A 24,130-nucleotide genomic window follows, 5' to 3' on the forward strand; every position below is an offset into this window, starting at 1 on the left:
TCCACAATCTAGATGTTAGAAGGGCATTACTACAGTACATAGACATGACTAGTCAGTGGAGGAAGGACAAGTCCTTGTTTCTGGCCTTTCAGGGGAGTAGGAAAGGTCACAGGGTATCAAAGGGAACTATTGCTAGGTGGCTTAGGGAGGCCATTTGTCTAGCTTATACATCTACAGGTGTTCCGGCACCAGACGGTATTAAAGCTCATTTCACCAGAGCTGTCGCAATCTCCTGGGCAGAGAGAGCAGACGTTTCGATTGACCAGATATGTAAAGCTGCTACTAGGTCTGCACCATCCACCTTCTACAAGCACTATCGGTTGGATCTAGCCTCCTCTGACCTTACCTTTGGGAGAAGGGTACTTCAGGCGGTGATCCCTCCCTAGGGTGCTCATATTCTCCAAAATTCTCTCAAGGTGTGCTGTCATGGGTGAGGGGAAAACACCAAGGTTACTTACCGGTAGCCGGTTTTTCCTGAACCCATGACAGCACCCGTAGTTTCCCCCCCCCTGTCTTTCTCACGCCCTGGTAAAGCACATATTGTAGGTGTTGGTTATGTGTCTAACCTTTTCTGGAGGTCCTCTCAATGCTCTGTAATCCAACTGAAGCGAGGGAGAGGTAAAGCCCTTTTATTTCAGACGGTTTCCTGTCTTTGGTGGGGCGGATCCCTCTCTCTCAAGGTGTGCTGTCATGGGTTCAGGAAAAACCGGCTACCGGTAAGTAACCTTGGTGTTTTTCCCCCCCACTTACTGCATAGTGTATAATAAATTGTATATATGCAAAAGTTTTTTTTGTTCTAAAGTTGTATTCCAATAAATATATTTTATGTTCATTCTAAATAGCTTGATTATTTTATCATAATAATGATTAAAAGCCTTATGTTACCATTTTACTACAGTAAGTTTATCACTTAAACATGAGCCATGTATGAGGGAGTCTAAGTGTGGAGTCTGAGTCTGTGTCATGGAAATTGAGGAGTTGGAGGTTTTGCTTACCGACTCCACAGCCCTGGTTGCTTCAGTAAACACCACAAGCACCTAGCCTTAATGGTCACTCCTTGACCCTATCTTTTGTATTTAAAGTGTCTAATGAGCCAGTGCAAAGGTCATTGTAAAAGGAGGAGGAGCAGGGTCAGGTGTGACATCACCTATTGTGATAGATCAGCTGTGTATAGTGGTGTCACAGGTCATTGTAATCCTGCCTCTAATGATCACGAATCTTGCTGAAAACTCATTCTGAAAGGACAGGAAGTAAGAATGTGTCTAGAAAAGCTCCAGGGGCCAGTGTGAAAATTGCAAGATTATTAATTTTATTATTTATTTTTTTAAGAAAAGGTAATCCATCAGCATGTTTTTGCTATGTAATCTGGCAGAAGCATGATGTAGTGGCCCTACCCTGATCGCAAAGATGCATCACAGTTTTCTTTTGCTGTTCAGGCAGAGCTCGGAATATTGAGCGCTGTGTAACCCCACCAACACCTTTGATTGACAGCTTTCTATATACTTGTATATTGAAAGAAAGCTGCTAATCAGTGCTGGGGGCTTGGTTGGACTAGGAGACATGAGGCCTGTTGTCCTATAGTGACCAACAAGATAAAAACTGATTGCAAAACACAGTGCAGTAAGGGACAAATCCCTGTAATCAGGCTTTCTTACCCTACATCATGGTATTTTCAGATTATATAGCTATATATAAGGCTGTGTGCAATTCCGCTGCAGAAACGCTTAAAAAAAGCTTGGTAGAAGGCCTGCCATGTTGCCCAATGATAATGCTGTGCACATGCAGCGGAAATTTCCGCTGCGGATTATCATTGCGGAAAAAACGCAGCACTATCAGTTATTTTGCGGAAGCGTTGCGTTTTCGCCGCCATTGACTTGCATTGGAACGCATGTAATCCGCATCACTGGATCTGTACATGCGGAATCCATGCGTTTCTATGTGCGGATGGTACCTGGGTCTGGAGAAGAGGAGACTCTCCTCCGGACCCGGGTACCATAGAACCTGTAAAAAAAAAAGAATAAAATAAAAAATAAATTATTATACTTACCTTCTGATGGCCCCCGGTGTGCTTGTTTTGGCTTGCCGGCAGATCGCGGTGGACTCAAAGACCTGTGCTGACGTCATTTAGTCATGTGACGGCAGGTCCTTCAGTGTACCGCGAGCTGCCGGCAAACCGAGACGCATCGAATCAAGACTCCGGGGGCCATCGGAAGGTAAGTACAGATTTATTTTTTTACCATTCTTTCGGTCACACTATATAAATCCATGCCGGTTGCATGGATTTATATAGTGTGACCAAGTTGACAAGCACTTTCCAAGTGATACTAAAATCGCTTGGAAAGCGCTTGACAACCCGCATGCGGAAATGCATGTGAAGAACGCTTCACATCCGCTTGTCCCTGGCAGGAAAAAGCATGTACACTCCGCATGTACAATCCGCATGCGTTTTTTCTGCCAGGGAGATGCAGAAACGCTCAGGAAAAAATCAAGAGCATTTCTGCATCGTGGGCACATAGCCTTAAAGACATTTTATAATACATGTAACAAAGATACCAGATCTAAATAGTTCCTTTTTTCATGACAGCTTCCCTTTAACTCCATGGTTTTTACAGAAGGTGGAAAAGTAAAATAATATCTCCTTTCAACATGACTTCAAAGTAGGTTGTCACTGTAAGGTAAAATAAATTAAAAATCCCATTACAACCCTAACATACTCTTAAAGAAAAAGTGTTTACGCACTGGGAGATGTTTTTTTATCTGATCCTTGGCTTCGGAGTTTCTTCAGCGTGTTGACTGCCACATTAAGATAAATGTTACGACTGCTGCTTCGGCTGTAAACCAATTTTTCCTCTTCTAGAGCCTATAAAAAACAAGAATTTTGTGATATACTTTATATTGGGTATTTCTCTACTACAAACCCTTATTAACCGGAAATGCCCGTCTGTCATGGGAATTCTAGGCTTGTACAGCAGTGCTTGAGCAGGTTACTTCTGGCCTGGTAGTGGTTAGTTACATGACACACTCCGCGGTCTCCCCATTTTGCCCCTCACCTACTCGAGACATTAGAACACAGCTCTATTTTTCAAATCTGGCATGTATTACTTAACATAACAATAAATTTGGAATGCCTTTACACATCATAAGCGATTCTGAGAACTTTCTTTTTTTTTTCGTGACAAATACATGAACCTTTATGAAAATAGTAAGTTTAGGTTGATTTTTTTTTTATAAATTTAAAACAACTAAAATTTACAAAGAAAAAAAAAAAAAAAAAATTTAAAAAAATTTGCATTTTTAAAACTGTTAATGTGCCTGGCCTCAAGGCTACATTCTCACGGTGAGCTTTTGGTGGGTTTTTGAAGCTGCGTATTTTCGCTGGGTCAAAAACACAGCACTTTACAATTCCAGCAAAGTGGATGGTGTTGATAAAAAAAAATAAGCAGTGGGAATGTGCTTTTTTTTTTTTTTTTTTTAACACACACTCCGCGTAAAACTGACTCACGGTGCGTTTTTCAAATGCGCAACATGTCAATTTCTCTTACGAGTACGCCGAGTTTTCTGTGCAGATTTTTCCCATAGACTTGCATTAGATGCGGAATAGCTCTAGGTAAAAAAACGCACGTTTTTAGTGAGATTCCGTGGCGAAAAAACACATAAAAAAAAGCATGTTATGCACTCTCGAGTTTATCAATAAACAAATACCAATAAGTATCAAAAACAAAATAAGATTTTTTTAAAGCATGACACACCAGAGACAAAAAAATGAGTGACAGGATGCCACTCACTGAGCTCAGCGCAGGTCAGGGGCCCGCTCGCTGGAGCAAGCAAGTCATTCTCCTCCGCGTGTGCGGTCGCTTCAAGCCACCGCAGACGCTGATGCAGAATTATCAGTCAGATGGATTACAGCGTGGGACAGTATATCAAACATGCGAGTAAGTGTTTTCTATTTTATTCTTATTTTTACACTTGCTGAACACAGCGGGGGCAGAATACAACTGTCAACATTGTCTCTTGCTCGTGCTGATCGCAGCGCAAGCAGGGGACAATGATGACAGAAGCCTTCAGCTTCCGGCGCCTGGAAACAACGTGATCTGTACCACTGATTGCCAGGTGCTGGTATGTGTCACACGGATGACACACGGATGTCATCCGTGTGTCATCAGTGGGGGATGTTTTGCGGCCCTTGCAGCATGAAAAAAAACGAACATGTCAGTGTGTTGTTCCCATGGACACAAGGTCCGTGGACACACACTGACATGTGCGCAGACCCATTCATTTGAATGGGGCTAAGTAAGTGCCTCAGCTCCGTGTGAAAACTGTCACCAAACTTACCAGAGACACAGTGTGAAATAGGCCTAACGGGGCATGATACTGAGGGTCCAGAATACTGTAGGGGGTCCTGATACTGAATGAGAGTGAAAGAAACAGTGTGTGTGTGTGTGTGTGTGTGTGTGTGTGTGTGTGTGTGTGTGTGCGCATTATGGGGTATATATCTTGCTGGACACACTGTGAAGACATCATATTGTAAGTTTAGGGGTGAAACTGTGGGGTAGGGGAGAGACTGTGGTGATATCACACTGAGTGTGTGTATGGGTGGCAGCATTTTAGTAAGCATCACACTGCATAAAAGGGGTATTGCTGGTGAGAACACTAAGGGGCTTCAATAAGGACATAATTACTGTGTACGTGTCACAATACATATCCGTCACCCGGTTTATAAAAGTTGGGTAATTAGAACTTTTGCTATGGGGCCCTGTGATTTCTATGTATGCCAATGCTGGAGGTGCAGAACTCCCCCCAACTGAGCCCATTTTATAAAATACATCTGTGAAGACCCGGAGTCTTCCGTGGGCATAACGCTACTCAGACAACACAGGGTGAGGGTAAAAACAGAGTGGCAATACTTTATTGAACCACAAAGCGGACAATAAACACATAACAGTCCCAGCAAATACCCATGATGGTACAACATTACACAGTCTCACCCTTCCGCTCTGCCCGCCTGGGATAGAACAGCCACGACATTGGAGACTTTCAGGGCCAAATACCTCAACAAGTGGCCCCCCGCTTCTGGTGGGCCCCCACAGAGACGAGGTAGCGGCAAGCTTAGGAAGCTAGCAGTCCATCGAGGTACAAGACCAAGAGACCCGAGGGCCCAAATCTGGCCTCTCCGAGAGTTTCCATGGGGCCCGGCGACCGGTGGGTCCCTCCTGGGAACCCCAAAACATCTTCGTCCTCTCCTGGACTCCCCAAAACGTATCCATGTCTCCCTGATAGTTAATGGAGCAGATCCAAAAACTTTCCAGTTAAGGCCAGTACCCTTAGGCTGCGTGCCCACGTTGCGTATTACAAGCGTATATGCTGCGGAATTTCCGCAGCGTAAACGCTTGTAAAACGCATGTATATCCGCACCCCATGGTCCCCAATGGCATTCCGCAATGTCAATGCCCATGCTGCGGATTTTTCCGCAGCGTATATGCTGCGGTCAAAAATCCGCAGCATGTTCATTAATTTTGCGTTTCCGCATGCGGATGGTACCCAAGTCTGGAGGAGAGGAGACTCTCATCCAGACCTGGGTACCAAAGAACCTGTAAAAAAAAGAATAAAATAAAGTTTATACTTATCTTCTGATGTCTTCCCGGTGTTTTCCCGCCGTCGCAAGGTGTGTGAAGGACCTGCCACGTCATTGAGTCATGTGACCCATCACATGACTCAATGACGTCACCGAAGGTCCTGCACACAACAGCGTGAGCCACTCAAGACTCCGGACGGAGCACAGAATGTATCGGTAGGTGAGTATAAACTTTATTTTTTTATTTTATACCATTATTTTTTTATTTTATACCATTCATTTTATTTTTTAACTATTACTTGGTCACACTATATAAATCCATGCCGGTTGCATGGATTTATATAGTGTGAACAAGTTGTCAAGCACTTTTCCAAGTGATGCTTGAATCACTTGGAGAAGTGCTTGATCACCTGAATGCGGAAATGCATGCAAAGACGCTGCAAAGACGCCTCACATACGCTTCTACCTAGCGGGAAAACCGCATGTAAAATCCGCATGCGATTTTCCCGCCAGGGAGAAGCGTAAAAAATATGCTTCATTTCCGCAACGTGGGCACTTAGCCTTAGGCTAGAATAATATAGAATTCAAATCTATCTTTTTGGTAATGCCATGTAATCCATCTGCTGTCCTGGAGGATGTCCCTCATTCTCCTTCCAAAGTCTGTCTGAATCTCTGTCCCAAGACTCCCTATGTCTCAGAAACACATGTCCCTTCTGCTTCTCTTGGTTCGGCCCCCTAAATGGCAGAACTGCTCTCACCCACCCGCCTCAAGGCCCCGTCACACATAGCGACGCTGCAGCGATCCCGACAACGATACAACCTGTCAGGGATTGTTGCTGCGTCGCTATGTGGTTGCTGGTGAGCTGTCAAACAGGCAGGCTCACCAACGATCAGGGGAGCAGCGACATCGTGGAAAGAATCTTTCCACAATGTCCTGCTCCTGGTTACCAGCCTGCTGAAGCAGGAGCAGGCTGGTAACCATGGTAAACAGCGGGTTACTAGGGGCACACACGCACCTAGTAACCCGCTGTTTATCATGGTTACCACTCTGCTTTGGTGAGCGGGAGGTTACCGCTCACTTTAGCAGGCTCGTAACCATGATAAACAGAGGGTTACTAAGTGCGCGTGTGCCCCTAGTAACCCGCTGTTTACCATGGTTACCAGCCTGATCGCTGCTCCGGCTGGTTACACACAGCGATGTGTGCTGACCAGAGGGAGGGCAACGACCAAAAAAAGATCCAGGACATTCGGCAGCGATCAGAAACATCACAGCAGGGGCCTGATGTCACACATAGCGACATCGCTGGCGAGGTCGCTGTTGCGTCACCAAAACCTTGACTCAGCAGCGATCTCGCTAGCGATCTCGCTATGTGAGACGGGGGCTTCAAAGCTTAGTGTGTATATCACATGTCAGAGGTAAAAGGTGCAGGGCTCACCTATCATTGTTTGAGATAATCTATTTACATAGTTGGTATCACAGGGACTCTTGTAAATACACATCATTGTTTCAGAATCAAAAGAGCAGATAACATTCAGAGGTATACAAATAGTAGTCTGTGTTAATCTACTAAAGAACAGAGATTAAAGAGTCAACATAAAAATAAAGGAATGCTGCTCTTGCCATCAGAAAGATTTTACTCTATCACCACAACATCCCTCAAGGAATTCATCTAGGGCCATAATGAGTGTAACGATACAGCCTATAATCTTAATAAACCAGACGTTTAGATTTGTTAATCCAAGAGGAATAAAGATAATAGTGTATGTCGACTTACAAATGTATTTGTATTTCTCTTGCTGATCAAAAAGGTCATACTATTTATATAACCCTGAATTTTGACTTTTGTTCATTTGGAAACAATGATGTTTGCTATGCTAATTACATATTAGGCTATGTGCCCAAGTAGCAGATTTGATGCAGAGCGTTTTTGCCTCTCTCTGGCAGAAAAAAAAACGCATGCAGATTTACATGCGTTTTTTCTGCCAGAGAAGCGTTTTTACATGAGTTTTCGCATGCGTTTTTTCAAGTACTTTTCCAAGCGATTTTGAGCATCACTTGGAAAAGTTCTTGACAAGTTGGTCACACAATATAAATCTATGCAACCGGCATGGATTTATATTGTGTGACCAACTTAGATGCTTTAAATGCTGCATCTATAGTAAAAAAAAACCCAAAAAACTGTATACTCACCTCTCCAGTCTCCTCCCGGCGGCGATACTCTCTCCTCGGCGTCCCGCGGTGTACTTGCAGGACCTGCGGTGACGTCATTTAGTCAGCTGATGGTCATGTGACCATCACCTGACCGCTGACGTCAGCAGTCGCGAGACCATCAGCTGACTAAATGATGTCACCGCAGGTTCTGCAAGTACACCGCAGGACGCCAAGGAGAGAGGACGCTGCCGGGAGCAGACCGGAGAGGTGAGTATACAGTTTTTTATTTTAAACTTTTTTATTTCTTTTCTTTTTCACTGCGTGGTAGCCGGAATTAAGAGGAGTTGTAGTCTCCTCTTCATCCCAGGTACCACACGCACCGCGATTACGCTGCAAATTCGCGGCCATTGAATTTAATTGAAACACAACAAATCCACATATACCTGCTGGTTTGCTGCGTTTCAATGTCACTCAATGGCCGCAAATTTGCAGCGTAATTGCGGTAGAAATGGTCATGCTGCGTTTTGCAACGCAATGTGAATTTGGCGCTCCAATTAGCGCATCATGTGCAAAGCACATCCGAATTCACAATGCTTTGCATGGCAGACGGTTTTACAAGCGTTTTCGCAGCCGTAAAAACGCTACGTGGGAACATGGCCTTATACTAAGTCAGCTGAAAGTTTATTTACAATAGCCCCTGTGATACCAACTATGTAAATTGATTAGCTCAAACAATGACACGAGGTTGCCCTCTCCCCCCAACCTGTGACTGATGACGTTACACTGCTGTAAATATAAACTAGGATGTCGGTAGTGCTGCAAGCAGAGAATCAAAGGGAAGCAAGAGGACACAGACAGACAGTCAGCTTGGATTTTACCTTAAAGATACACAGATTTTGATTCTATATGATTCCAGCCTAAGGGTATCGGCCCTGACCGGAAAGATATGGATCTGCTCCATTAACCATCAGAGAGACCATGGATACATTTTGGGGAGACCAGGTTGGGACGAGGAAGTCACCTAGCCCAATGGATATGTTGTTTGGGGTTGCCAGGAGAGACCCACCGGTCGCCTGGAACCCATGGAGACATTCAGAGAAGCCATATTGGGAACCACTGGTCATCTGGCCCCATGGACACTCTCGGAGAGTCCAGGTTGGGACCCTTGAGTCTCCTGGTCTTGTACCTTGATGGACTGCTAGCTTCCCAAGCTTGCTGCTACCTCCTCTCTGTGGGGGCCCGCCAAAAGTGGGGGGGGGCCACTGGTTGAGGTAGTCTGCCCTGGAAGTCTCCAAAGTCGCAGCTGTTCTATCCCAGGCAGGCGGAGAAGGAAGGGTGAGACCGTGTACTGTAATGTTGTACCATCTTGGGTATTTGCTGGGACTGTTCCACTTGTTTATTGTCCGCTTTGTGGTTCAATAAAGTATTGCCACACTGTTTTACCTGCACCCTGTGTTGTCTGAGTAGTTTTAAGCCCACGGAAGACCCCGGGTCTTCACAATGAGTTATGCTTGGTGTTTACTGGTATTTGAATTTATAATGTAAAGGCATATGCAAGTTGTGCAGAGTACCTCAGGGTATAAATGGGTGTTATGTAAACAGGGTACAGTGCTATATGTCTTTTTCACATGGTAATGAATGATTTTAGGATCTGTAGAACCAATATTGCCTCACATACATATTACCGTCCCCCTCATGAATAAGGTGATAAACCTATGACAAAATAGAGGAATTTCATGCAACCAAGTTTATATAAAAGACTAATATTTATTACTACAATATCATTAATACAAAATACAAACAATTGCAAAAGTGAGAAAGGTGGGCTACCAAGCTCTAGGGAAGCCCTTCACAACACAGTGTATGTAATGTACATAAACAAAAACTCCACAAATTAACCCCTTAAGGACCGAGCCACTTTGCAGGTTAATGACTGGGCCTCATTTTTTAATTCTGACCATTGTCACTTTAATAACTATGAAACGCTTCAACGGATCCCACTGTTTTTTCATGACATACTGTACCTCATGATAGTGGCAACATTTCTTTGATATAACTTGCATATACAGTACAGACCAAAAGTTTGGACACACCTTCTCATTTAAAGATCTTTCTGTATTTTCATGACTATGAATATTGTATATTCACACTGAAGGCATCAAAACTATGAATTAACACATGTGGAATTATATACTTAACAAAAAAGTGTGAAACAACTGAAAATATGTCTTATATTCTAGGTTCTTCAAAGTAGCCACCTTTTGCTTTGATGACTGCTTTGCACACTCTTGGCATTCTCTTGATGAGTTTCAAGAGGTAGTCACCGGAAATGGTCTTCCAACAATCTTGAAGGAGTTCCCAGAGATGCTTAGCACTTGTTGGCCCTTTTGCCTTCACTCTGCGGTCCAGCTCACCCCAAACCATCTCGATTGGGTTCAGGTCTGGTGAGTGTGGAGGCCAGGTCATCTGGCGTAGCACCCCATCACTCTCCTTCTTGGTCAAATAGCCCTTACACAGCCTGGAGGTGTGTTTGGGGTCATTGTCCTGTTGAAAAATAAATGATGGTCCAACTAAACGCAAACCAGATGGAATAGCATGCCGCTGCAAGATGCTGTGGTAGCCATGCTGGTTCAGTATGCCTTCAATTTTGAATATATCCCCAACAGTGTCACCAGCAAAGCACCCACACACCATCACACCTCCTCCTCCATGCTTCACGGTGGGAACCAGGCATGTAGAGTCCATCCGTTCACCTTTTCTGCGTCGCACAAAGACATGGTGGTTGGAACCAAAGATCTCAAATTTGGACTCATCAGACCAAAGCACAGATTTCCACTGGTCTAATGTCCATTCCTTGTGTTCTTTAGCCCAAACAAGTCTCTTCTGCTTGTTGCCTGTCCTTAGCAGTGGTTTCCTAGCAGCTATTTTACCATGAAGGCCTGCTGCACAAAGTCTCCTCTTAACAGTTGCTGAAGAGATGTGTCTGCTGCTAGAACTCTGTGTGGCATTGACCTGGTCTCTAATCTGAGCTGCTGTTAACTAGGATAAACTTATCCTCAGAAGCAGAGGTGACTCTTGGTCTTCCTTTCCTTGGGCTGTCCTCATGTGAGCCAGTTTCTTTGTAGCGCTTGATGGTTTTTACAACTGCACTTGGGGACACTTTCAAAGTTTGCCCAATTTTTTGCACTGACTGACCTTCATTTCTTAAAGTAATAATGGCCACTCGTTTTTCTTTACTTAGCTGCTTTTTTCTTGCCATAATACAAATTCTAACAGTCTATTCAGTAGGACTATCAGCTGTGTATCCACCAGACTTCTGCACAACACAACTGATGGTCCCAATCCCATTTATAAGACAAGAAATCCCACTTATTAAACATGACAGGGCACACCTGTGAAGTGAAAACCATTTCCGGTGACTACCTCTTGAAGCTCATCAAGAGAATGCCAAGAGTGTGCAAAGCAGTCAAAGCAAAAGGTGGCTACTTTGAAAAACCTAGAATATAAGACATATTTTCAGTTGCTTCACACTTTTTTGTTAAGTATATAATTCCACATGTGTTAATTCATAGTTTTGATGCCTTCAGTGTGAATGTATAATTTTCATAGTCATAAAAATACAGAAAAATCTTTAAATGAGAAGGTGTGTCCAAACTTTTGGTCTGTACTGTATTTCTGAAAATATAGGAAATGTGGCAAAAATGCTGAAAATGATACAATTTTCAAACTTTTAATTTTTATGCCCTTAAATCAGAGAGATATGTCACACAAAATAGTTAATAAATAACATTTCCCACATGTCTACTTTACATGAGCACATTTTTTGAAATATAATTTTTTTTTGTTAGCAAGTTAGAAAGGTTAAAAGTTGACCAGTGGTTTCTCATTTTTCCAACACAATTTACAAAACTTTTTTTTTTTTTTTTTTTTTTTTTTTTAGGGACCACATCACCTTTGAAGTGATTGGGGGGGGGGTCTATATGACAGAAAATACCGAAAAGTGACACCATTCTAAAAACTGTACCCCCCTCAAGTTGCTCAAAACCACATTCAAGTCTATCAGGTGCTTCACAGGAATTTTTTGAATTTTGAATGTGGAAGAACACAATGAACATTTAACTTTTTTTCACAAAAATTTTACTTACTTTAGCCCCAAATTTTTTATTTTCACAAGGGTAACAGGAGAAAATACACCTCAAAATTTGTTGTACGATTTCTCCTGAGTACACCAATACCCCATATGTGGGGGAAAACTACTATTTGGGCGCACAGCAGGGCTCGAAAGGCAAGGAGCACCTTTTGACTTTCTGAACGCAAAAATGGCTGCAATCGAGAGCAGACACCATGTCGTGTTTGCAGGCCCCTGATGTGCCTAAACAGTGGAAATCTCCCACAAGTGACCCCATTTTGGAAATTAGACTCCTCAAGGAATGTATCTAGATGTGTGGTGAGCACCTAGAACCCACAGGGGCTTCGCACGCGTTTTTCCCACAAAAATATTCTTTTAGCCCCAATTTCTTATTTTCACAAGGGTAACAGGAGAAAATGCACTGTACAATTTATTGTGCAATTTCTCCTGAACACAGATACCCCATCTGTGGTCAAAAAACTACTTTTGAGGCACAATGTAAGGCTCAAAAAGGGAAGAAGCACCATATTGGAGTACAGATTTTGCTGGAATGGTTTGAGGGTGCCATGTCACATTGGAAGAGTCCCTGAGGTGCCAGAACAGCAGAAACCTCCCATAAGTGATGTCATTTTACAAATAACGCCTCAATGAATTAATCTACGGGTGAAATGAGCATGTTGACACCACATGTACCTCACAGAAATGTATACCATTGGACGGTGAAGAAAGAATAATGACCTTTTTACTGCTAAAATGTTGTTTTAGGCTGAGTGCCCACGATGCGTTTTTCAAGCGTTTATGCTGCGGAATTTCCGCAGCATAAAAGCTTCAAAAACGCATGGTAATCCGCCCCCCCATGGTCCCCAATGACAAGCCGCACTGTCAATGCCCATGCTGCGGATTTTTCCGCAGAGTTTATGCTGCGCTCAAAAATCCTGAGCATGTCCATTAATTTTGCGGAAGCGCGGCGTAATCGCCGCCATTGACTTGCATTGAGACGCATATAATCCGTGTCAGTACATTTGTACTCACGGATTATATGCGTTTCAATGTGCGGATGGTACCCAAGTCTGGAGGAGAGGAGACTCTCATCCAGACCTGGGTACCATTGTACCTGTAAAAAAAAGATTAAAATAAAATAAAAAAATAAAAAAAAAAGAAGATTATATTCACCTGCCGACGGCCCCCGGTCTCCTCCTCTGTGCTTGCCGGCAGGACTGAAGGATCTGCGGTGACATCACAGTCATGTGACCGCAGGCCCTTCAGTGCAGTGTCCCACGATCAGCTGGCAGCCAGGAAGGAGCGCAGCAACACACGCCGGGCCATCGGAAGGTAAGTATAGGTTTATTTTTTTATTTTTAAACATTCTTACGGTCACACTATATAAATCCATGGTGTTTGCATGGATTTATATAGTGTGACCTAGTTGTCAAGCACTTTCCAAGTGATACTAAAATCGCCTGGAAAGTGCTTGTCAATCCGCATGCTGAAACGCATGTGAATAAGCTTCAAATCCTCATGTATTTGGCAGGAAAAACGCATGCACAATCTGCATGCTTTTTTCTGCCAGGGAGATGCAGAAATGCGGCAGAAATTTTCTGATCATTTCTGCATCGTGGGCACATAGCCTTAGCCTGAAATTTTTAATTTCAACATCGGCTAATAGAGGTCCATTTTTCCTGTTTGTTGTGCAATTTCTCCTGAGTGCGCCAATACCCTGCATGTAATCGGGAACTCCTTTTGAGGCACAGTGCAAAGCTCAGGAGGGAAGGAGCGCCATATTATTGTGCAGATTTTACTGTTATGGTTTGCGGGTGACCATGACCCTCTGGGAGAGCCCCTGAGGTGCCAGAACAGCAGAACCCCCCCCCCCATAAGTAACCCCATTTACCAAACTACACCTCTCAATGAATTAATCTAAGGGTGCAGTGATCATATTCACACAATGGGTGTCTCACAGAATTTTATACCACTGTGAAGGGAAGAAAAAATAATTACATTTTTACCACAATTTGTTTTAGCCGCAGATTTTACATTTTCACAAGGAGAAATAGGTAAAAATTGCACCAAAATTTGTCACACAATTTCTGCTGAACGTGGAAAAACCCAATATGTGGCTGTACAGTACTGCTTAGCAAAACGTTAAGATTCGGGAGGGATGGAGCTCCATTTTCCTCCTGGAGCACAGATTTTCCTAGAATACTTTGCAGACCCCCACATACAGAGCCCCTAAGTGCTAAAAGAGCAGAATACCCCCCTCAAGTGACCCCATTTTGGAAATTATACCCCTGCCAAACATGTGGACGCTAAATGTAGTTTAGACTCACTGGGGCTCAGAAGAAGGGGTGGGGGGATTTGGGAGTGCAGAATTTTCTGGATTTCAATTGAGGGGGGTGGGGGGGGGGATAGGGGTCAGGAGCCATAGTGCTTTTACAGAGCCTTTGTACTACCGGTAACGAGGAAGCCCCCATATTTCCGTTAACAGATAACGGACCTGAGTGGGGACTTGAGTTGAAGCTTTTATTGGGAACATTTTACATAACATTTTGGATCACATTTATCCGGCGCTCTACGCTGAGCACTTACATCTGGGTTTCCATCTAAAATCTCAGAGTGACGAGATTCAGATGAAACCCCCGAGGGATCCATTCACTATAATGAGGCAACAGTTACTCTGGACCAGATCAGGCCTCTGCTCAACATTCTACAGCGTTGTCCTTTTCAGAAGTGCACAAAACTGATCGACCGCGCTTTTATGCACGCCTAAAAAGACTGACACCGCCGGATCATAAGCCAGACGGCATCCAGTGTCTCCATCTGCCTCCGTGGGTCCCATCTGAATCACGTGTTTCAGAAATTTACATGGAAACCCCAGTATAAGCTATCCAGCTTTGCAGGATAAATGTGAGCAAAGCCTTACTGCGATCTTTGGGAGGCAGAATGAACAAACCAACAGCGGGTGAAGAATTGGTTTTATTTATTTTTTACGCCGTTCCTCGTGCAGTATAAGTGATTAGACTACTTTATTCTTTGGGTCGGTGCAATTACAGCGATACCAGATTTATATTGGGTTTTTGTGTTTGGCAGCTATCACACACTAAAAGATGTTTTTTTTTTTTTTTTTTTTTGCAAAAACTAGTTCTTGCATCGCCATATTTTGAGAGCTATAATTTTTTTCCATGTTTCTGCCACCAGTCATGTGAGGGCTTGTTTTTTTTGCAGAACGAGTTGCCGCTTTTATTGGTACCATTTTCGGGAACATGACATTTTTTGATCGCTTTCAATTCTGATTTTTGGGAGGCAGAATGAACAAAACCAGCAATTCAGGAATTGTTTTTTTTATGCCATTCCGCGTGTGGTAAAATTGATAAGGCAGCTTTATTCTTTGGGTCAGTATGATTACAGCAATACGACATTTATATAATCTTTTTTATGTTTTGGCGCTTTTACACAATAGAAACTTTTATAGAAAAAAAAATATTTTTGCATTGCTTTATTCTGAGAGCTATAACTTTTTAATTTTTCAGCTGATTGAGCAGCATGGCAGCTTGTTTTTTGCAGAACAAGATGAAGTTTTCAGAGATAACATTGTTATTTACATACGTCTTTTTGATCGCGTTTTATTCCACTTTTTTCCAGCGGTATGATGAAAAAGCAAAGTGTGACACTTTTTTTCTTTTTTTACAGCGTTCACTAAAGGGGTTAACTAGTGTGACACTTTTATAGCTCGGGTCATTCTGGATGCGGCGATACCAAAAGTGTACTTTAAAAAAAAAAATTACACTAATATAGTTTTAATTAGCCTCTTTATGGGCCTGTCACTTTTTTTTTTTTTTTTACTTTGATAGCAGGTATAATACATTGCATTGCACCAGAAACTCATGCGCGATCATGCTGTGGTCGGTGAGCCAGATTGACTGACCGATCACAGCGTCCTGAGTGTGACGACCGATGGCATGGGTCCCTGCACCACTTCCTGTGCCGCTCAGCTGTCGGCACTAAACTGTCACTGCGTGTTTACAAGCAGTGACAGATAAAAGTCCATGAGGGGCATAGCACGTCATAGTACGTAAAAGGAAACCCGCTCATGACATGCTATGTCTAACATTGGTTGTAAAGGGGTTAAATAAAGCTGCTTTGTTTTTATACTTCTTGGTATTTGGCTTTGACTAAACTTTATTAATTTACTTAGGTGCAGATTACATGCATTTTAGATGTGTTTCTGCAGCGGAAACGCACTTAATAATAATAATCTTTATTTTTATATAGCGCTAACATATATTATCGTCGCTGTCCCCATCGGGGCTCACAATCTAGATTCCCTATCAGTATGTCTTTGGAGTGTGGGAGGAAACCGGAGAACCCGGAGGAAACCCACGCAAACATGGGGAGAACAAAAACTCCTTGCAGGGATTTGGTGGGATTTGAACCCGGTGGGATTGTCCTTGGTGGGATTTGAACCACTGCGCCACCGTGCCGCCCTTAAACCACATGCGTGTTTTTTTACCTGCGGAATTTCAGCACCTAAAGTAAATCTAAGGGGAAAATTAGAACAGAAAACTCAGTGTACCCGCAAGTGAAATGGACATTTGAAACTTGCACCGCAGGTCAGTTTACGCTGCCTTAAGAGAGAGGCACAGTGGGTATGAGATTTCTATAAATCCCATCCACTGTGCTAGAACTGTAAGACACTGCGTTTTTGGCGCAGCGAAAACACGCAGCGTGAAAACCGCACCAAAAGCTCATCGTGGGAATGTACCTGCTCCAAGATGGTACCAATAAAAACCAAACATTTTCTTGTAAAGAACAAGCATTCCCACAAGTCCACCAATGAAACGTTACAGATCTCAGATTATGGGACACAATTTTTATTTAATGCTTTAATTTTTTTTTTGTAGCAAAACATAAGAAATACTGTACAAATTTGTTATTGACGTTATCGAATATTGACCTGAGAAAAAAAAAAATGTTACCATGTCAATTATACTGCAGAGTGATACTCCCGTGGCTATGCCGCCCGTCAATACAGAGTTTATAAAAGTTAATCAATAAATTTGGTGCCTTTAAAATATAAAACAAGACCCGCAAGCTCCAAGATCCTACCCCAATATGCAGTAGGTGTAATATTATTTCAGGACCTTAGGTATCCATGGTTACGACCACTGAGCGCGAGTTAGCTAGTGGTCGTAACCATGGATACTTAAGATCCTGCAATGCCTGCACATGAGGAAAGACATAGCGAATCAGAAAAACTATACTACATTTCTAATTCGAGGTATTTGCTAATATTATTCCTACTGCATACTGGGGTAGGTTCTTGGAGATGGGAATACCCCTTTAATGGGCAAGAGTTTAAAAAGAAGTTCTAATATTTACCTTGTTAAACGCTTCTTCTTGTGGTTGACAGAACTTTAGGCACTCATCAATAAACAAGTTCAGGTAACGCTGTCGAATAGTGGTAGGCACTTTTGCACCAAATTCAGTAGGTAGAACAGGTCTCTTCAAGGCAGCAGACTGAAAAGAAAGAGAGCTGTAAAGGGCCATTTGACTCATAACATTTTGCCAAAGTTTCAGTAAATTTAGCAAGCTAAATGAGCTGGATGCAATACGAGCCACAAAAATGGTTTCATGACCTTAGCCATATTAGTTTGTTTTAGACACGTTCTCTTCCTTCTCTAACCAATAGGCATGTCTTGCCAAACAAAGCGAGTGGCCCAGCGTGCAACAACTTTCTGTTACAAAGTTAGGCCTAATTCAGACAGCACAATTTTTTTTTTTACCTGTGAAATATCACCTTACACAAAAGCCTACCAGATCCCATTAGAGGTGGGCTCTAATAAGCTACCAAGAAAAGCTAGATAAAACATTGCACTACATATGAAGTGCAGGGTATACCTTATGAAATTATTGGATTGCATGGTTAAGTCCCATTGGGGGAACCAAAAAAATATTTAAAAATCGCATTTGGCATCGCCTCATCTTTATTATCCTACATTGTGACCGACGCAAGAAAATGTGAAAACAGTGTTAAAATTGTTGCTTTTCTTCACCCAGCCTCACAAAAAAAAGTAACAAAGTTGTATCTAAAAGTGGCATCAATAAAAACTAGAGCTTGTTAAGAGAAAAAAAAGGGGAAAAAAAAAAGCATTCAAAGAGCTTTGTAAACGAGCATGCACCGGGAAATGTCAAAGAGCAGGAGCGCGATGCCTGGGGCACTGTGTGGATGACGTAGGACGCGTTATCCACACAAAGAACAGAAGGAGGACGACATCGCAAGAAGGGAGGCACCGGACAAGGACCAGCGACGGCCATCGGACCCAGCAGCTCCGTGATCCCCAATTTACACAGTGTATTGATCCATACTACAAAACCATAATAAAAAAAAAAAAAACACTGACCGAAAATAAAAAGGTTACGGCTCTCAAATCATGGCAGTTCAAACACATGACTTATTTTCAAATAGTTCATTTATTTTAGAAAAGTCCAAAACCACATTAAACTACACAAATTTGGTATCACCATAATCGTACGGACCTACATAGTAAAGTTAGCACTTTATTTGTGCAGCACTTGATTTGTGCAGCACTTGAATAGTGTAAAATTTGAAACATTAAAAAAAAACAAAAAAACACAGAAGAATTGCTGTTTTTTTCTATTTCCTCCCATAAGGAGTTAAAGAGGCTGTCCACTACTTTTTCATTGAAGGCAAGTCCGCCGACCGGAACTGCTCGATTTCGGAGCTGCTCAGTCTTCTGGTAGTAGCCGCGGCACGATGCTGCACATCCGTTTTTTATGGATTTGAAAACACCGAGAAGAGCTGATCGGCAAGGGGTGCCAGGTGTCCGCTCAGACATTGATGACCTATCCTAAGGATAGGTCATCAATGAAAAAGTAGTTGATAATCTCTTTAATAGCAGTTAGGTAATGAATATGTAGCCGAACATTTTGGCACTGACAAATACAACTCATCCTGCAAAAAACAAGCCCTTATACAACTAAGCTGATAAAAAATAAATAAATTGTTTTGGCTCCTGGAATGCATTCATGTAAAAATATCAATGAGCACATTCTTAAAAGGGAACCTGTCACCAGGTTTGACTAATATGAGATACGGACCACCCCCCCAGGTGAGTGAGTATAATAGGCGTTTTTCCAGTCTTGCAGGTCAGATTGGGGGCATATATACAGCATTATAAAATGGTGTATATCAGGCCTGAAAGGTGATGGCCGCATCTCATATCGGTCAAACCTAGTGACAGGTTCGCTTTAAAGGGGTTGTACGATCTTAAGCTATAAGCATGCAGTCATACTATGTGACTGCAGACTTGTGAATCCTCATATCACATGCGGACATAGAATCATAGAATGTTACAGTTGAAGGGATCTACAGGGTCAGTGTCCAACCCTCTGCTCAATGCAGGATTCACTAAACCATCTCAGAAAGATGTTTGTCCAGCCTAATTTTGAAGACTTCCATTGAAGGAGAACTCACCACCTCGTGGCAGCCTGTTCCACTCATTGATGATCCACACAGTCAAAAAGTATTTTCCAATATCTAATCTGTATCTACTCCCCTTCTCCCACTCTTCTTCCATTCTCCCATTGCTTCTAGTCTTTGTGCAAATGAGAATAGAGCTGATCCCTCTGCAGTGTGACAGCCCTTGAGATATTTGTAGACAGCTATTAAGTTTCCTCTCGGTCTAATTTTTTGCAAGCTAAACATTCCCAAATCTTCTAATCGTTTCTCATAGGACATTGTTTGTAGACAGGTCACAATTCTGGTCCCTCTTCTCTGAACTTGCTCCAGTTTCAATGTCTTTAAGATGTGGTGCCCAGAACTTAACACAGTATTCCAGATGAGGGCTGACCAAGGAGGAGTAGAGGGGGATAATTAATTCATGTGATCTAGACTGTATGCTTCTGTTAATACATCCCAGAATTGTGTTTGCCTTTTTTGCTGCTGCATCACACTGTTGACTCATGTTCAGTCTGTAATCTATTAGTCTGTGATCTATTAGTATACCCAAGTCTTTTTCACACGTGCTGTTGCTTAGCCCTATTCCCCCCATTCTGTATATGTTTTTTTCATTTTTCTTGCCCAGATGTAGGACTTTGCATTTCGCCTTCTTAAAAACCATTCCCATAGTTTCTGCCCACAGTTCCAGTTTGTTTAGATCTTTCTGAATCCTCTCTTTCTCCTCTAGTACTAGCTTATCCCTCCTAGCTTTGTGTCATCAGGAAATCTAATCCATTTACCCTCAATTCCTTCATCTAAATCATTGATAAAGATGTTGAACAACACAGGGCCCAGGACAGAGTCTTGTGGTACCCCACTTGAGACATTCTTCCAACTGTATGTGCAACCATTTAGGACTACGATCACCAAGCCAGTTATGAATCCACATAAGAGTTGCCTTGTCCATTCCATAGTTGTTTATTTTTTCATTAAGGATGGTATGAGATACTTTGTCAAGCTGAGTATTCCCTCACTATTTCTCGGTTTATAGATGGTGTGAATTCTTCTAGTCCTTCAATAGTACAGTGAATATCAGTTGTTGTTCCATTTACTTTCTTAGAGAACACTGAAGCAAAATAGGAATTTAAAAGTTCAGTCTTCCCAGCAATATTTTTTACCGCTTTACCATTTTCATCCTGTAAAAATCTTATAGCATGTTTGACTTTTCTTTTACTTTTGACAAACCCCCAAAATCATTTCTTATTGCTTTTGACATCTCTTGCAAGCCTTAATTCATTATCAGCTTTAGCTAATCTGATGCGTGCCCTGCAGACAGCATTATCTTCCTTTTTAGCATGTGGTTAAATTCTGTGTTCATCCATCCTGGTTTCCTTAAATGCTCCCTATTCATCCCTCTTTTAAGGATTGTTAACGATTGTACTTTGAGAATCTAGTTTTTAAAAATTTCCCATCCTTCCTGGACATTTCTGACCTTAAATGGGTTGTCCACTACTTTGACATTGATGCCCTATCCATAGGATAGGGCATCAATGTATGATTGGCCAGGGTCCCGCACGCAGCACCCCCTTCGATCAGCTGTTATCTTGGCCAGCGCATTCGACTGAATGGGAGGCGGATGTGCAGTTACAAGTGGTGGCCACTACAACCTGATGGCCAAGCACCGCAGGTAAGGACTTCCGGCCGGCGGCCGCAATCACCTGCACCGATGACAGCAGATTGGCGGGGGTGCCGCGTGCGGGACCCCGGCCAATCGTGGATTGATGCCCTATCCTTAGGATAGGGCATCAATGTCAAAGTAGTGGACAACTTCTTTAAGGACATCCACCCATTGAATCCCTGCTATCGTCTTTTTGAGTCCCTTAAAATCTGCCTTTCTAAAGTCCAATCTTAAAGTCTGTCTCTTCACAGGTGTTCCTCCTCTAGTTATCCAAAATTATATGATAGCATGATCGCTGACTCCTAGGGTTCCAGCCACCCTTACCTCCTCAACCATTTCCTCTCTGTTTATGAGGATTAGATCCAAGGTAGCAGATCCTCTTGCTCTCTCTCTTCTACCTTTTGGAACATAAATCATATATGGAGAAAACCATAGGAGTTTTGATTTACCAGATTAAAAAAAATATATATATCTTTATTTATAGAATAATTAAAAATTGATATATTAAAAAATTGATGGACCAGAATGCAAAAACCTCATCAAAATACACCAATCATTAAAGTGAAATACAAAAAAACAAAACCACAAACAAATAAAACTGGGGAAATGGGCTCATCACAAAGGGAAATAGAAGTGCATGATACCATGAAGATCTGCAAATTGAGGATATCACTCGGTGCTTATTCGTAATGATACACAGTGGGGAAAATAAGTATTTGATACACTGCCGATTTTGCAAGTTTTCCCACCTACAAAGAATGGAGAGGTTTGTAATTTTTATCGTAGGCACACTTGACCTCTAAGAGATGGAATCTTTAAAAAAAATCCAGAAATTCACATTGTATGATTTTTAAATAATTAAATTGCATTTTATTGCATGAAATAAGTATTTGATCACCTGCCAACCAGCAAGAATTCTGGCTCTCACAGACCTGTTTGTTTTTCTTTAAGAAGCCCTCCTACTCTGCACTCATTATCCGTATCACTGCACCTGTTTGAACTCATTACCTGTATAAAAAGACACATGCCCACACACTCAATCACACTCCAACCTCTCCACCATGGCCAAGACCAAACAGCTGTCTAAGGACACCAGGGACAAAATTGTAGACCTGAACAAGGCTGGGAATGGGCTACAGGACAATAGTCAAGCAGCTTGGTGAGAAGGCAACAACTGTTGGCACAATTATTAGAAAATGGAAGAAACACTAGATAACTGTCAAGCTTCCTTGGTCTGGGGCTCCATGCAAGATCATGCCTCATGGGAAAAGAATGATTCGGAGAAACGTCAGGAATCAGCCCAGAACTACATGGGAGGACCTGGTCAATGACCTGAAGAAACATTACCATTAGTAACACACAACGCCGTCATGGATTAAAATCCTGCAGGGCACGCACAGTCCTCCTGCTCACGCCAGGACATGTCCAGGCCTGTTTGAAGTTCGCCAATGACCGTCTGGATGATCCAGAGGAGGCATGGGAGAAGGCTATGTAGTCAGATGAGACCAAAATAGAACTTGTTGGTATCAACTACACTCACCGTGTTTGGATAAAAAAGAAGGATGAGTACAACCCCAAGAGCACCATCCCAATTGTGAAGCATGGTGGGGGAAACTTCATACTTTAGTGGTGCTTTTCTGGAAAGGGGACAGGAAGACGACACCGCATTGAAGGGAAGATGGATGGGGTCATGTATCGTAAGATTTTGGCCAACAACCTCCTTCCTTCAGTAAGAGCACTGCAGATGGGTCATGGCTGTGTCTTCCAGCATGACATTGACCCGAAACACACAGATAGGGCAACTAAGAAGCATTTCAAGGTCCTGGAGTGGCCTAGCCAGTCTCCAGACCTGAACCCAATTGAAAATCTTTGGAGGGAGCTGAAACTCAATGTTGCCCAGTAACAGCCCCGAAACCCGAAAGATCTGGAGAAGATCTGTATGGAGGAGAGGGCCAAAATCCCTGCTGCAGTGTGTGCAAATGTGGTCACAAACTACAGGAAACGTCTGACCTCTGCAATTGCAAACAAGGGTTTCTGTACCAAATATTAAGTTCTGTTTCTTTATTGTATTAAATAATTAATTTGTATTTTATTGCATGAAATAAGTATGTAAAAATCATTCAATATGATTTTCTATTTTTTCTTTTTAGATTCTGTCTCTCACAGTTGAAGTATACCTACAATAAAAATTACAGACCTCTCCATTCTTTATACGTGGGAAAACTTGCAAAGTCGGCAGTGTATCAAATACTGCAGACTCCAATAAATATTACCCATAGTACATATCAATAGCCAAGTGGCTAGTAAACTCTTACCCTGTGGGTGGCGAGACCCCCCCAGACAATGAAACGCAGCAGCTTTTCATTGTCACCCTTTGTGGTAAGCCCATTTCCCCAGTTTTATTTGTTTGTGGTTTGGGTTTTTTGTATTTCACTTTAATGGTTGGTGTATTTTGAGGAGTTTTTGTATTCTGGTCCGTCAATTTTTTAATATATCAATTTTAAATAATTTTATAAATAAATATATTTTTTATCTGGTAAATCAAAGCTCCTATGTTTTTCTCCATATATGATATTAGGAGTAATGTGATTGCACAGTCATTTGTTTCATTTTCATTGATCTCCTGTGTATGGCTGATTCTGACCTCAGGGAGATATTATTGGAAAATCAACCTGGTTCTTAAGTATTTAACTTTTGGAAGATAAAGTTGTCAGCAAGAGAGGACAAGAATTTGATGGACCTGTTTCTTTTGCCTGAGAGAGATTCCCAACAAATGTCTGGATAGCTGAAATCTCCCATGATCACCAAGTCATATTTTTTTGATAACCTGGCCATCTGATGCATAAAGAGTTCATCCATATCTTCAGCTTTCCCAGGTGGCCTGTAGTAAATGCCTACAATGGTGTCCTTTCTGTTGTTCACTCCTTGTATTCTTACCCAAACAGTTTCCATAGGACTTCCAGTCTCTGAAGCTTCAATCTCTGTGGAGATGTACGCTTTTCTAACATACAATGTGATATCTCCTCCCAGTTTATTAAAGGGGTTTTACCAAGAACAAAAGTTCATTTTAATCAATAGATCTTGGAATAATAATTTTCACAATTGGATGTGTTTAAATAAAATGCCCCTGTGCTGAGATAATC

At 42.2% G+C, this 24,130-nt stretch overlaps 1 protein-coding gene across 3 annotated transcripts in view; it reads right to left on the minus strand.

Moving 5' to 3' along the window:
• REXO1 (RNA exonuclease 1 homolog) overlaps positions 1 to 24,130 on the minus strand; it is a 152,716-nt gene that overhangs the window by 68,004 nt on the left and 60,582 nt on the right. For all 3 annotated transcript variants that reach the window (XM_073686334.1, XM_073686332.1, XM_073686333.1), the window contains exons 6-7: positions 17,230 to 17,367; positions 2,740 to 2,860 (exon numbers count right to left, since the gene is read on the minus strand). In XM_073686334.1, coding sequence (XP_073542435.1) covers positions 2,740 to 2,860; positions 17,230 to 17,367 — 259 coding nt within the window. The remainder of the gene's footprint in view (positions 1 to 2,739; positions 2,861 to 17,229; positions 17,368 to 24,130) is intronic.

This window comes from Phyllobates terribilis, unplaced genomic scaffold (genome assembly GCF_046119375.1).
Source record: "Phyllobates terribilis strain yellow unplaced genomic scaffold, ASM4611937v1 Scaffold_1__5_contigs__length_1240528914, whole genome shotgun sequence".
NCBI classification, from domain to species: domain Eukaryota; kingdom Metazoa; phylum Chordata; class Amphibia; order Anura; family Dendrobatidae; genus Phyllobates; species Phyllobates terribilis.